The sequence below is a fragment of the Cetorhinus maximus genome, chromosome 11 (genome assembly GCF_964194155.1).
Source record: "Cetorhinus maximus chromosome 11, sCetMax3.hap1.1, whole genome shotgun sequence".
Taxonomy (NCBI): Eukaryota; Metazoa; Chordata; class Chondrichthyes; order Lamniformes; family Cetorhinidae; genus Cetorhinus; species Cetorhinus maximus.
In genome coordinates this window covers 29,442,955-29,457,912 of record NC_135889.1, presented here as the reverse complement: position 1 = coordinate 29,457,912, position 14,958 = coordinate 29,442,955, and the positions used below count along the sequence as shown (strand labels likewise).

Sequence of the window (14,958 nt, the reverse complement as noted above, 5' to 3'; positions counted from 1 at the left end):
TGCCCACCTTACCACCCCTTTGTAACTGCCAAAATCCTGAAATGAAAGAAATCATAGAGCAACTATTCCATTAATACATGAAATATTCAATTATCCACCCTTGTGCTTTCTCTTAGTGTCTGTTTTGTGGGTGCCTTTGCCCGGCTTAGAGTTTCTACATAGTGCTAACTCAATAGCGGCACCCAGGATAGCTGCTAATGTTCCCAATGCCAATGGCCTTGCAGGACACCCTTGAGCAGTTCTGGGCCTTGAAGGTCAAGCTTTGGACTGTATCATCTCAACATGAGCAGCAACAATCTGGGCTGGCTGGTCAACAGGCAACAGCAGGGGCAATGATGAAGTAGTAGTGTTGGGAGGACGAATGCTGTCATCCTGGGAGAGGAAAGCAGGTTCATACATCAAAGAGCCACTGGTACTCTTCCAGGGCGAAGCGCCAACCACCCAAGTAATCTGCTAGAGCACAGATTACTGGACTGCTATGAGCCCCTGCATGAGCACAAGCATCCACAGCCATGATGGCATCAGCCTGAGTCTGCATGGCACCAGGTGTGGCAACAAGCAAAGATGTCATAACCTCATTCTGAACTTCCACTGCAACACTCGTGCCTAGTAACTCACCACATGTAGCTCCTGCCTCTATACTACCCTCTAATATATACAGTGCCATTATCTAAGTTGGTGACCATGAGCACCAAGTCAGGTGATGGTACTTCTTCCTCAGAGGTCTGCTCTTTATCTGGGCCTTCACCTTCATGCACCACTGCGGACCAGGTATCTGGGTATTCATGGGTAACTGAAGGTACAAATGCACAAGCAGAGGGTTGGTGTGAGGGAAGGGGAGCTAAGTAAAAGGTGAATGATTATACCAGCTGTAGCTTGTACTTCATTTTTAATTTGTGGGTGAAGTGGGGTTGCAGAAGATGCATAAAGCGGGAACGTATCTTATCCTGGGTAGCAACAGCTATGTCAATTGCCACAACCTCACTGATGGCCACATTAATATTGCTGAGCACTGTATCCTCTGGGAGGAGGGTAAGGGCCTGTCCATAGAATGGGGAAGAGTGTGAGTGGGTGTGTTGCAATACATTTGGGCATGGCTATCAGAGCTCAATAGATATGAATGTGTAAAAGCTGTGAAATGTGGGTGTGAGGATCGGCGCAGTGGTAGCTGTGTGAAGGTCAGATAGATTGCACAAATGTTAAGCATGAGTCCTGATTGTTAGAAGTGTTGATGGGTAAATGGTGAGGATGAGGCATTGAGCCATGTGTGAGGTTGGTGGTGCAATTACTGGAATATGGAATTTGAAGATACATTAATGGACCTTGACCACTTTTTTGAGATAATTGAGTTTCTTCCTGCACTGCATCCAGGTCCTTGGGACCATTGTCCTAGCATTGATCTCTACCGTTTTCTGCTCCCATTACCTTTGCAGTGTCTGTTTTGAGAGCTTTCTAGCCTGCTGCAGATAAAGCACCTCTATCCTCCTTTCAACCTCCTATGTTAAGGCCCCCAGCGCACCAAATTGGAGAACCAAGGGCCCTCTCTTTGGCTTATTGCACGATTAGTCCAGCTTGTTCCTGCGCTACAACTGTTTTCCAACCAATTCAGTGAGCTTCTGCAGCCAGAATGCACCTCCCCTTTAAGAAGTGTAGGCTAAATTTAATTGGTGCTATCCTTACATGAATTTGGACCCCTCCTGAGGGTGCAGCTAGCTGCACAGCACTTTTAGCACTGGACTGCGGGCCATTATCATGGAAATGAGAAAGCAGCACAAAGTTTGCATTCTGCCTACAATATTTTCAACAGACGCAGGTTAATTATGCATTGTGATTCCCATGCCTGTTAACGAGCCTTATACCATTTTTAGCCCAGAGTGTTCTGTGCAAGTGCAAATTTTTAAAAACTACATCAGTCAAATACCTCATGAGGTTAATATTTTCTTCTAAACAAAGAAATACATTGAGAAAAAGGTATTCCTTCTGGACCTTCTATTTCTTGGAAACTGTAGGGCTTTTACTTTCAGGGTCTTTATGAGATATGCAACTAATGTGATAGTCAACAAAAGTTGAATTAATTCAGGAAATCAGAAAAGAAGAGTTGTGTTCAAAGCCAAAAATTCACTACCTTTGAATATGTGTATTTCAGCCATTAAGTTGTACATTAAATAAATAAATAAATAAAACCCTGAACAGTGCAAATTTCAGGTATACCTTTAAGCTTCCAAAATAAGCATCCAACTATTGTAGTGATAGCTGGCTCTATGGATTCTTCTAAGTGGAGAACCAGAGGATTACTTTCTCGGGAAGAGTTGAAGGAGTATCATTTAATGCCCAGCACTACATGGTATTTGTTAGGATCAGATTTTGAGCAATAGGAAATTGAATTGAACTGGACATGAGCTGTATGCGGTCAGAAAGAACTTTATAGATCAAGTGTTCCTTTATTGTTCTTCAAATTCTTAGGTCCTTATTGAATACCGCTGTGGATATTACTTTTGATTTTATTACAGTAGGGATGTGACGGTGGATGTATGTCAGTAAACACTATTTTAGGTAACTACCACCAGCAAAAAAAAAACAGCATAAATGAGTCAAATATTAGCTTATAATTTGAATACTTTTCATTTGGCTAAGGTGTCATATGAGTACACATTTATCCTTGTGTTCTATTAGTTGGCATGTTTACAATACCATAAACTGAGTTTGTGGATATGGAGATAGCAATGAATTCATGTGCACTGATTATTAATAGGAGAATGCAGCAATGGCTGATTTTAGGAAGAGGATGTAATGATGGATTTATATGGGCTAATTATTAGTGAAAGGATATTTCTGGGTTGAGAGATTACAGGTACGTGAATAGACTGGAGAATCTTCAGTTTTTCTCCTTAGAACAGCGAAGGCTAAGAGGAGGTTAATGATGGTGTTTAGATAGAGTAAATAAAGAAAAACTGTTTCCAATGTTTGAAGGGCCGATAACCAAAGAGCACTTAGAAACCAGATGCGACATGAGGATAAACTTTGTGCAATGAGTGGTTAGGATTTGGAATGTAATGTCTGATAGGGTAGTCAAAACAGATCCTATAGCGGCCTTCTACGTTGTACTATTCCATGATTCTGGGATAATTAAACCCCCACCCATCTTGTTTATTTAAACCAGTATTTCTTGACCTCTGACCATTCCAATGTTTTTGACAGATACTGTTAATCCCACCAAGTGTGGCTGTCCATTTGCATTAAAGATGGCAGCATGCCAACTTCTTCTTGAGATAACAACATTCCTCCGGGAAACGTTTCCCTGCTTGCCTCGACCTCGCACTGAGCCTCTTATTGTGAGTATTATCGATGACTGCTTACTTTCAACAAATCAGCATGTCAGAGAAAATATTACCCAACATAGTATAAAACATAGTATAAATACCCAAAAGAGCCAAAAACAATGGCCAGTTGCACATCGTTTTTTTACCAGAATCACAATATTTATGCACACTACATTTCAAACAACGTGAAAACTTCCTATTCAATTTTAACTGCAAGTTTTAAAAATAGTTCTTGCTACATTGGTCTGAATGATGTCTATTTCTTTTAAACAGGACTTGGAAAGCTGCAGACTCCATCTGGATCCTGAACTAGATCGGCATAGATATGAACGAAAAATCAGTTTTGCGGGAATTATTGATGACGAACAAGATTCGAAGGATTCACTACACAGCAGCAGCCATACTCTCAAATCAGATACAGCGTGTGAAGAGAAAAAAGGTTGGAAAGGATTTTGAGATAATGTTTTATTATTATTTATTTATTAAGTTCTTTTAATAAAGAACAACTGCAAATTAATTATAAGTATAAATAAGGTGGACGATCAGTGCCCATTGTAGTTACTTTTCCTTTGCATCCAGACCAGTAAAACTGTCTACCTCAAAAATGGACTAGTTGATGATGGGCTTTAAGACCCTTGAGATAATTGCTCGGTTATAATCCTTCACTTACTGCGAAATACAGTAGCTCAATTTACTGCCAGTGGTGATTCTGTGATTCAGATGAAACACCTAATCAAAAATTAGTCATTGTCATCCTAGCATTTGAGATTGAGTGGTACACACTGCATGGTGTTGGAAGCTGGAATAGAATTAAAAAAGAATATAAATTGTTATATTATTGAAATAGCTCATAAGAAAAGTCCACCTTCGGGCAACAATTATTCAATGTCTATTTCAGAGGGGTACTCGTTAAAATAATAAACAAAATCAGTAAATTTGATTGTTGTCACAGAATGCAATAAGTTTATTCACCTGAAAAAGAGAGCAAGAAAAAAGTTTCAGAATTCAGAGGAAGCCCAATGCAATGAAAAAGCAGAAAACAAGTATATTATTCAAGTTTGGGAGAAACATTCTCCCAGAGGCAATGATAAGTGAAAAGTATTTATATTTCTGAACAATTACCAGGATTACAGTATCATAGAAACTTTACAGTGCAGAATGAGCCTATTCAGCCCATCGAGTCTCCTTACCCTTCCATATTCTTTCTTTTCAGGTAGCAATCCAATTCTGTTTTGAATACCTCGATCAAACCTCCCTCCACCACCCTCTCATGGAGTTTGTTCCAGACTCCAACAACTCTTTGGATGAAAAATTTTTCCTCACCTCACTTTTACTCCTTTTGCCAATTATTTTGAATCTATGCCCTCTAGTTCTTGATGCTCTGTTGAGTGGGAACTGTTTCTCACTGATTACCCTGTCCATATCCCTCAGGATCTTGAATACTTCTATCAAGGCTCCTCTCTCGTTTCTCCAAGTAAAATGGACCCAATGTATCCTCATAGCTACAGTCCTTTATCCCTGGAATCATTCCTGTGAATCTCCTCTGTAGTCTCTCCAATGCCTTCATATCCTTCCTCAAGAGTGGCACCCAGAACTGGGCGCAGTACTCCAGACGAGGCCTAACTAATATAACATGACCTCCTTACTCTTGTACTCTATTAATAAAGCAAAGATACTATGTGCTTTATCAACTGCTCTCTCAACATGTCCTGCCATCTTCAATGACGTATGTATTTATATACCGAGGCTCCTCTGTTCCTGCACCTCCTTTAAAGTTTCTCCCTTTATTTCATACAGTTTATCCATATTATTCCTGCCAAAATGAATCACCTTATTTTTCTCTGCATTGAACTTCATCTGCCACTTGTCTGTCCAGTCCACCAATGCCTATGTCCTTTTGAAGTTCAAGACTATCCTCATCATAGTTGACAATGTTTCCAATCTTTGTATCATCTACAAATTTTGAAATCATGCCCTGAACACCACAGTCTAGGTTATTAATATGTATCAGGAAGAGCAAGGGTCCCAACACTGACCCCTGGAATGACCCCTGGGAATGCCACTACGAACCTTCTTCCAATCTGAAAAACAACCATCTATCACTATTCTTTGTTTCCTGTCACTCAGCGAATTTCTTATCCAAGTGCCTACATTCCTTTTTATTCCATGAGCTAGAATTTTGCTCACAAGCCTATTGTAGGGCACTGTATCAAATGCCTTTTGAAAAGCCATTTATACCACATCATCAGCATTGCCCATATCAGCCTTCTCTGTTACCTTCTCAAAACACTCCAGCAAGTTAGCTAAACATGGCTTTCCCTTAATGAATCCATGCTGGCTTTCTTTAATTATCCTGCATTTGTCTAAGTGACTATTGATTTTGTCTCAAACTATAGTTTCCAGAAGTTTCCCTGCCACTGAAGTCAAACCGACTGGTCTGTAGTTGGCGGCTTTATCTTTGCACCCCTTTTTGAACAAGGGCGTAACATTCACAATTCTCCAGTCCTTGGGCACCACTCCTGTGTCTAAGGAAGACTGGAAGATTATCACTAGTGCCTCTGCAATTTTCACTCCCAGTGCCCTTGGATGCATCTCATCCAGTCCTGGTATTTCACCTACTTTAAGTAAAGATAGATTTTGTTAATTTAGTTTATTTGGTTGACTCAAAAGAGTTACTTTAAGTAAAGATAGCCCTTCTAACACCTCCTCCTTCTCAATTGTAAATCCTTTCAGTGTACCAGTTACTTCCTCTCTCACTTCGGTCTAGGTAGCATCTTCTTCCTTTGTAAAGACAGATGCAAAGTACTTGTCTAATACGTCCAATGTTTCACCTGCCTCCATGTGTATGTCCCCTTTCTTATTCCTAATCAACACAACTCTCTCTTCTACCACCCTTTTATTATTTACATGCTTATAGAAGACCTTAGCATTCCCTTTTATGTGAACTGCCAGTCTCTTTTCATGCTCTCTCCTTGTTTTTCTTATTAGTTGTTTTTTCACTTCCCCTCTGGTCCTTCTATATTCAGTCTGGCTCTCCAGTGTATTTTCTACCTGACATCTGCCATACGCGCACTTCTTTCTTTTCCTCTTCACTTCTATCTCTCTCATCATCTAGAATGCTCTGGATTTATTTGTTCTACCTTTCCCCTTCAAGGGAGTATACCTTGACATTGTCTTCAATGCTTTTTCTTTGAAGGCCCATTGTTCAGCCACCGTGTTTTCTGCCAACATTTAATTCTAACTCACTCGACTCAGATGCATTCTCATTCCATTGAAGTTGGCTTTCCCCTAATTAATTATCCCTGCTCTGGATTGTTCCTTATCCTTTTCCATGGCCAACGTAAACCTTACGATACAACAATCACTGTCCCCTATTGATCCACTAGGGCCAACTCATTCTCCAGAACCAGGTGCAATATTGCCTCTCATCTTGTTGGTCTGGAAACATACTGCTGCTGAACACATTCCAGGAAGTCGTGCCCCTTTTGTCTCATTGCACTATTCCTATCCCAGTCTATATTTGGATAATCGAAGTCCCCCACTATAATTACTGTATAATTCTTGCACCTCTCTGTAATTTCTTTGCAAATTTGTTTCCCTACATCCCTTCCGTGTGGTCTGTATACTACACCAGTCAATGTTATTGCACCTTTTTCATTCCTTACCTCTAGCCAGAGAGATTCCATCCTTGACCCATCTGGAAAATCCTCTACCTTCAGTACAGTAATGGCATCTTTAATCAATACTGCTATAACCCGCCCCCCTCCCCCTACTTTCTCCCTTTCCTCTCTTTCCTAAACACCTTGTACAAAGGAATATTTAACACCCAGTCCTGCCCTTCTTTGAGCCAGGTCTTTGTTTGGGCAATAATATCAAAATTCCACTTGTTAACCTGTGCCTGTAGTTCACCAATCTTATTAACCACATTCCATGCATTCATATACATGCACATTAACCTTAATTTAGGCTTTTTTCACTTTCCCTCTTATTCTGGCACCATCTAATGACTTACTATTGCCTACTCTAATTCTTTGTTCACCTCACATTATAAAACTTCACCCATGCTTACCTACTTAACATTTCAAACCTAGTTTATCTTCTGATACATCAAAGCCTTCAAACCAGCTGCCTTTAATTCAGTTAAGTCCCATGCGTGCGCGCACACATACACGTACAGACCCATAGACACAGATCCCACTATTACTCTACAATAAATTCCAATAACATTATGAAAATTATTATATCTTCCTGACATCTCCCTTCTTGTTGAAAAATGAACTGTCTTAATTTAAAAAGTTGGTTTTATTTTCTGAACCCATCTTACATTACCTCCTGTACTTATTGCACTATTACATTACCAAATGCATGCATTAACGTAACACCATACATACAAATCCTTGGTATCAACAGAAATTATTCCAGTCGAGTGTCCAGGTTTTAAATTTCCAATTTTCCCTTTAGCTTCAAACTCTTGGCAATGCAACTGCAATCAGAATTTCTCATCCAGCCACATGTGTAATTTGTAGGTTAAATGGTTGCAGTAATAAATTGCATCTGAATAGCCTTGCACTTCTGTCTCAAAAGTTGTCCAGAAACTTTAAAGGATTGTGGTTGGTATAAACAATTGTTTCTGACAAATTGTTGGCAAAGTAAATTTCAAAATGCTGCAATGTAAGCACCAACCCCGAAATCCCTTTGTCGATCATTGAATATCTTCTCTGTTGTACATTCAATTTCCGTGAAAAATACCCTATCAGTTTGTCAATTCCAATATCATCATCTTGTAACAGTACGGTTCCAATGCCTATATACTCAAATTGCTTGGCTTAATCGGGTACTGCCAAAATTGGTTTTGTAGTTAATAGTTTTCAAACTGCCAAATGCCTTCTGACACTCTTGTGTCTATTGAAACTTCTTGTTCTTTTTTAATTGTTCAGACAATAGAGCAACCACACTGCTAAAATTTGGTACAAATTTTTGATAAAACCCACTCAAGGCCAGAAATCTTAAAACTTCTCGTTATGTTGTAGGCACAGGTAAATCCATGATAGCCTTAACTTTCACATCTCTCGGAGCCACCTTATTATGCTCAATGGTATGACCTAGCTACATAACTTGCGCTTTTGCAAATTTACTTTTAGTCAAGTCAATCACCGAATTAACTTCTTGTAATTGAGTAAATAATTATTTCAGATGTTGTAAATGCTCCTCCCATGTCTGACTGAAAACTATCAAATCGTCAATGTAAACCGCTCAATTGCTCAGACCTGCAATTACTTTGGCAGTCTTTGAAATATTGCAGGTGCATTTTTCATACCAAATGGCATGACTTAAACTGATATTGTTCATCGGCATCACAAAAGCCGATATTTCCTTTGCTCTCTCCGATAATGGTACTTGCCAATATCCTCTTAGCACGTCAATCTTTGTGATAAATTTTGATTGTCCCACTTTCTCAATGCGATCTTCCAACCATGGTGTAGGATATGAATCCGCTTTTGTCACTGCATTCACCTTTTGATAGTCCACACACATACTTTGTGTTCCGTCTGGTTTGAGTATCAGCACAATAGGCGAACTCCAGTTACTATAACTAGACTCAATGATGTCATTTTGAAGCATGAATTCAATTTTTTTCTGTACTTATGATAACTTTGCTGGATTTAATGTATATGGATGTTGCCTTATTGAAGATGAAACTTCTGCAGACACATCATGTATAGCTAAATTTGTCCTCCCCAGCTTATTTCCACAAATATCTGTGTGTGACCGCAATAGCTTCCCCAAATCACATTGACATTTGTCTGGAAGGTAACTCAATATTATGTTTAAATTTTCAAGTATCCCCTCATTATCCAATTTGACTAGAGGAAAATCAATTTCAGAATCCTGCATTTTTTCCTCTTCCTCATTATTTACCACCACTAATACCTCCTTTTGACCCTCTTCCCTGTCAAACTACTTTTTAAGCATATTTACATGACACACCCTCTGCTTCTTTCTTCTATCTGGAGTATTTATTAAATAATTTATTTCACTCAATTTCTTTTCAATCCTGTAAAGCCCACTAAACCTTACCTTTAACGAGTCACCCAGCAGTGGTAACAGAACTAGCACTTTCTCCCCAGCAACAAAACTACGAGCTGTAGCTTTCTTGTCTGCCTTCACTTTCATCACTTGCTGTGATATCTTTAAATATTCCCTAGCCAACTTGCATGCCTTGTCCAATCTCTCTCTGAAATATGATATATAATCCAGGAGAATAGTTTCTGAATTTTGACCCACCAATTTCTCATGAGCCAATTTCAGTGGTCCTCTTGCCTCATGACCATAAACTAGTTTAAAAGGACTAAAACCATGATGCGTTATGAGCGTCCCTAATAGCAAATAACAAGAATGGAATTCCCCTACCCCAATCCTGTGGATAATCCTGACTATATCCTCATCATAGTTTTTAGAGTTTGATGCCATCTTTCCAAAGCCCCTTGTGATTCAGGATGGTAAGATGTTGACTTAAACTGTTTTATCCCCAAACTGTTCATTACTTCCTTAAACAGCTGTGACATGAAATTTGAACCCTGGTTTGATTGTATTTCTTTAGGTAAACCATATCTTGTAAAAAATTTAGTCAACTCTTTCACAATTCTCTTTGTTGTAATATTTCTTAAAGGTATTGCTTCAGGAAACCTAGTGGGCATATCCATTATTGTCAATAAGTACTGATTTAAACTTTTAGTCTTAGGGAGGGGTCTTGTACAATCAATCATGACCCTAGTAAAAGGCTATTCAAATGCTGGAATTGGAATTAAAGCTGCTAGCTTAATCACTGCTTGTGGCTTCCCTATCACCTGACATGTGTGACATGTTCTACAGAATTTGACTACATCCTTATTCAATCCAGGCCAATAAAAATGTTTTATTATATTTTACCTGTGTTTTTCTAATTCATAAATGTTCCCCCATTGGAATTTCATGAGCTATCCTCAGAATCCCATTTCTATATCTAATTGGTATTAAAATCTGATGCGCCTCCCTCCAGCTTTCATTTGCTGAAACATGATAAGGCCTCCATTTTCTCATTAAAACATTACCCTTAAGTTAATAACGTTCTGGAATATATTTTGCCTCTGTTTCCGAGTAAACTGTTTGATATAACTATTATTTGCAAATCCTTTTTCTGTAACTCCGCTAAATGTCTTGAGTTAAACACTTCATCTGCATTGTCTTCCAGTCTTTCTTCCTGAACGATGTTATCAAACACAGTGCCAGCTAATTGGACTTCCACAGCTTCTCTCTGCCTTTGAACTTCCTGTTCTTGTTTCAGCCTGTGATCTTGTTATCACACCATCTGGAAACAATCTAGGATGCTCTATCCCCAACACTTCCGTTGAAAACACTTCTACAGGCTGCTCAACTACCATAGGCATCACCTACATCTGGGACCCAGCTATATCATTACCCAAAATAAATTGAATCCCTGAAATGGGCAATTTTTCTACTACTCCAACAATCACCGCACTTGTTTTTCACTTGCTTGTTAAATTTACCTTCCACAAGGGAATAGGTTTAGCATCTCCATGAACTGAACTTATTATCACCTGCTCTTGCAATACTCCACCTGAACAATATCACTATCCCACAATATTAAGGATTGACTGGCCCCTGTGTCTCTTAAAATTTTAACATCTTTATCTACTCCACCCTGTACACATGGAAAGACTTTTCCTTCACATAGAAAATCTTTAAACATTTCTGCAACCTACTGCTCAGAATTTGCTTGGGTAAATTGTGAACACATTCCCATAACTTTACCTTTCACTGATTCTTCCTGTTTTATTTGTACATGAACCATTGGTTTTTCCTCTGCCTGAATCTCAGAACCCACGGTACTTCTACTCGCAGTACTTTTCTGCACCCCCATGATTCTAACAGATTTTCTCCTGTAATTTCCAACACACTGACTTCGTGTGTCCAACTTTATTACAATGAAAACACCTCAATTTTAGAATGTCATTTATACCCTCAGCATCTTCCTTTTTATTCTGAGAAAATACTTACTGGGAATTTTCACCTACTTCTCTTCCCTGACTACACACCTTCATTTCACCTTCCCACCTTCTACCCTTTTCTGATTTATAAGGATAACGAAAAAAGGTTTAGCTCTATCAACTTACTCACAATCATCAGCTATCTCTGCTGCTGTCTTACCTACTCAACCCTCTTTTCCTCCACATGAGGAATTGAATCTTTAAATTCTTCCAAAAGAATTACTTCTCTAAGAGCTGCATATGTCATCACTATCTTCAATGCTCATATCCACCAGTGAAAATTCCTTTGTTTTTCTCTCTCAAACTCAATGTAAATTTGCCCAGGCTTTTTTCTCACATTTCTAAATTTCTGCCTGCATGCCTCAGGAACTAACTCATATGCACTCAAAATAACCTTTTTTACCACTTCATAGTTCACCAAACTGGATTGTAACAACAATGTCCAGTTTTCCTGTGGCCATTTCATCTGTTTAGCTATCTTCTCAAATGAAATAAAGAATGCTTAAACATCTCTTTCCTCAATCTCTGGAAAAGCTTGTAACAATTTAAACATCTCCCAATGTGTTCTGATCTGGAAATAAGTCCTTCTTTACCTTCTGGAGTCTTTTTTAACTTCCAGCAGTTTAAGCTGGAATTCTCTGTCTTTCTCTGCTCAACTCCTTTTATAACCTTGCCATTTCGAATTCCCTTTCCTGTTTTCTTTGTCTCTCCTGCCATTCTCCCTGTTCCCTTTGGAATGCCCTTTCTCTTTCCTTTTCTTTTTCTGCTGCCTCTAGTTCCATTTTTTTCATTTGCAGCTGAATTTGAGCCCATTCCAATGAACCACCCCTTGGAGAACTCAGTCTCTCAGGTATTCTTTCCAATTTCAAATGCTGTGCTATACCTTGAATTACCCTGCAGGTAATCCCAATTGTAATTTATCTGCCAATTGCATTAACTTAACTTTATTTACCTTTTTGTTAACCAGCCAAACTTCAACTCCCAGACACATCTTAGCAGATGCCAAAGCCATATTGCAGTCACACCACTGGAAAAAAAACCCTCATATCAACTCCTGAATTTAAAGTGCTTCTTGCACTCATAACCTTAAGATTCACCAACTCCAACCCAATCAAGGAATTTCAAGTATATCCCACAAAGAGCAATTTTGTTATGGCTGGCAGATGGTAAATGCCAAGCTGCCCAAATCCCAGAGGGAAACTTGAAGCAGCTGCCACAACTATTTGCAATTTGTACTTATTTTGAGATGTGGGCTTTGAATTCAGTAAAAAAAAAGGCCACCAAGTCTTTTAGGTTTCTTAACAAACTAAATTAAACATTTATTAAAATTTAAATGATTTTAAGCACATACAAAGGTTTACAAATTGCTAGTATAATAACTTCTAGCTCCCCTGATTAATCTAATTCCCAGCTACACCTCCATTAAGGCAACAGTAAAAACACATACATTTTAAAAGACCCAGGCAAAGTAACACAGTGCCCTGAACAGTCAAATTCAAAGTGAGTTTTCTTAACTTCACTTCTTGCAGACAGCGGTTTGGGCACAGAGGCTGGAGGCTTTTCACACTTGTTAGATCTTAGAAACCCTTCCCTTGCACATAGCCTTCTCTCCTTTTACATATTTACATACATATTTTCCTCTTTGAATGCAAATTCCCATTGTTTCACTATGTCTTTAGATTTTACCTCATAATAAAAATCTATCATAATAAAAATCTATCACAGTACCAATTTTACCAGTAATCTTTGGGAAAAATAAACACACTTGTTTCTTAACTTCACCTGGCTAAGTGATACATTTCACCCCCTCTATTGAATTCAAGCTAGTCTGATTTATTGAAAAATGCAAACGTTCCCTTTATACCTCACATTTTAAAACTTCACCCATGTTTACCTAATTAACATTTCAAACCTAGCTTATCATCTGATACATCAAAGTCTTCAGACCAGCTGCCTTTCGCGTGCGACCCACCACCCCCCCGCAACACACACACACACCCTGACCCATTGACACAGACACCACTATTACTCTACAATAAATTCTAATAACATGGAAATTACTATATCTTCCTGACATCTATCAAACTCTCCAAGTGTTCTATTTACCTTGATACTACTCTCTGATTATCCTCCTTATCAGTTAATACTTCTCTACTTCCCACTGCCAGTTTTTCTCCTCTCTACTCTGAATTTCCCCTCAGGTTCCCATCCCCCTGCCAATCTAATTTAAACCCTCCCCAACAGCACTAGCAAACATCCGTGCAAGGAGTATAGTCCCAGTCCTGTTAAGGTGTAACCCATCATTCTTGTACAGGCCCCACCTACCCCAGAACCAATGCCAATGCCTCAAAAACCTAAAGCCCTCCCTCCTACTCCATTCCTCCAGCCATATGTTGAACTGTTCAATCTTCCTATTCTTATACTCACCAACACGTGGCACTGGGAGTAAACCTGAGATTATTGCTCTTGAGGTCCTGCTTTTTAATTCCCTTCCTAAGTCCCTAAAACCTGTTTCAGGACCTCATCTATTTTACTACCTATGTCATTGATCTCAATGTGGAGCACGACCTCTGGCTGTTAACCCTCTCCCAAAAGGATGCCCAGCAGCTGCCCTATGACAGCCTTGATGCTGGCACTAGGGAGGCAACTTACCATCCTGGAGTCACATCTATGGCTGCAGATACGCCTGTCTGCTCCCCAAACTATGGAATCCTCTACCACTATAGCACTTCCATTCTTCCTCTTCCCCTCCTGTACAGCTGAGATACCTGCGGTGCTGCGGACTTGGCTCTTGCTACAGTCCTCTGAGGAACCATCTCGCTCACCAATACCCAATAAGGAAAAATGGTTAGGGAGCAAGATAGCCTCAGAGGATTGTTACACTACCTGCCTGTTTCTCTTAAATACTCTTGCAGTTACTCATTCCTTCTCTGCCTGTGTATTTCTTAGCTACAGTGTGCCTATCTCTCTAAACATGCTATCCATGTAATCCTCAGCCTTGCGGATGCACGACAATGACTCCAGCTGCTGCTTGACTTCTGCAACCCGAAGCTCAAGTTTCTGCATCTTGTGATACTTCCTACAGATGTAGTCATTGAGGGCACTTTGTGCCTGCAATAACTTCCCACATCCTGCAGGATGCACATTCAACATGGCCAAGCTGCACTGACATACCTTAAACTTTATATAAAATATTTACTACAGTAAGGTATAATATAATAACTCACCCATCAATCACCAATTGTCTCCTCTGTGCCGAGTCCGGAAAGGCCTATACTTGCCAACCAATCAACTTACGGGACTCCTATGATGTTATCTGTAAATTCCCGGCTCTCTCTCTGCTGCTTTATGGGCTCCAATGACATTCAATCATCTTTGTTCCCTGTGGCAAAGTAAGAGCCAATGACTGGAGGCTGAGGAAAGGTATGAAAAGAAAGGAGCACCTCCTTACCCTCTTCACCTAACTCCCTCACTCACCAAACTCCAACTCAAGCACTCTAATGTACCCAAAGCAGCACTCCAGTACAAAAGTATTTGGAAAGTACTGTTCAGAACATTTACTTTACTGACAGAATTCAAAAGCAATGTGT

General features: G+C 39.4%; 1 protein-coding gene across 1 annotated transcript in view; it reads left to right on the top strand.

Moving 5' to 3' along the window:
* unc80 (unc-80 homolog (C. elegans)) overlaps window positions 1–14,958 on the top strand; it is a 535,199-nt gene that overhangs the window by 237,705 nt on the left and 282,536 nt on the right. Inside the window, exons 25-26 of the mRNA XM_078551715.1 lie at window positions 3,199–3,332; window positions 3,594–3,759. Of these exons, the coding sequence (XP_078407841.1) occupies window positions 3,199–3,332; window positions 3,594–3,759 (300 nt within the window). The remainder of the gene's footprint in view (window positions 1–3,198; window positions 3,333–3,593; window positions 3,760–14,958) is intronic.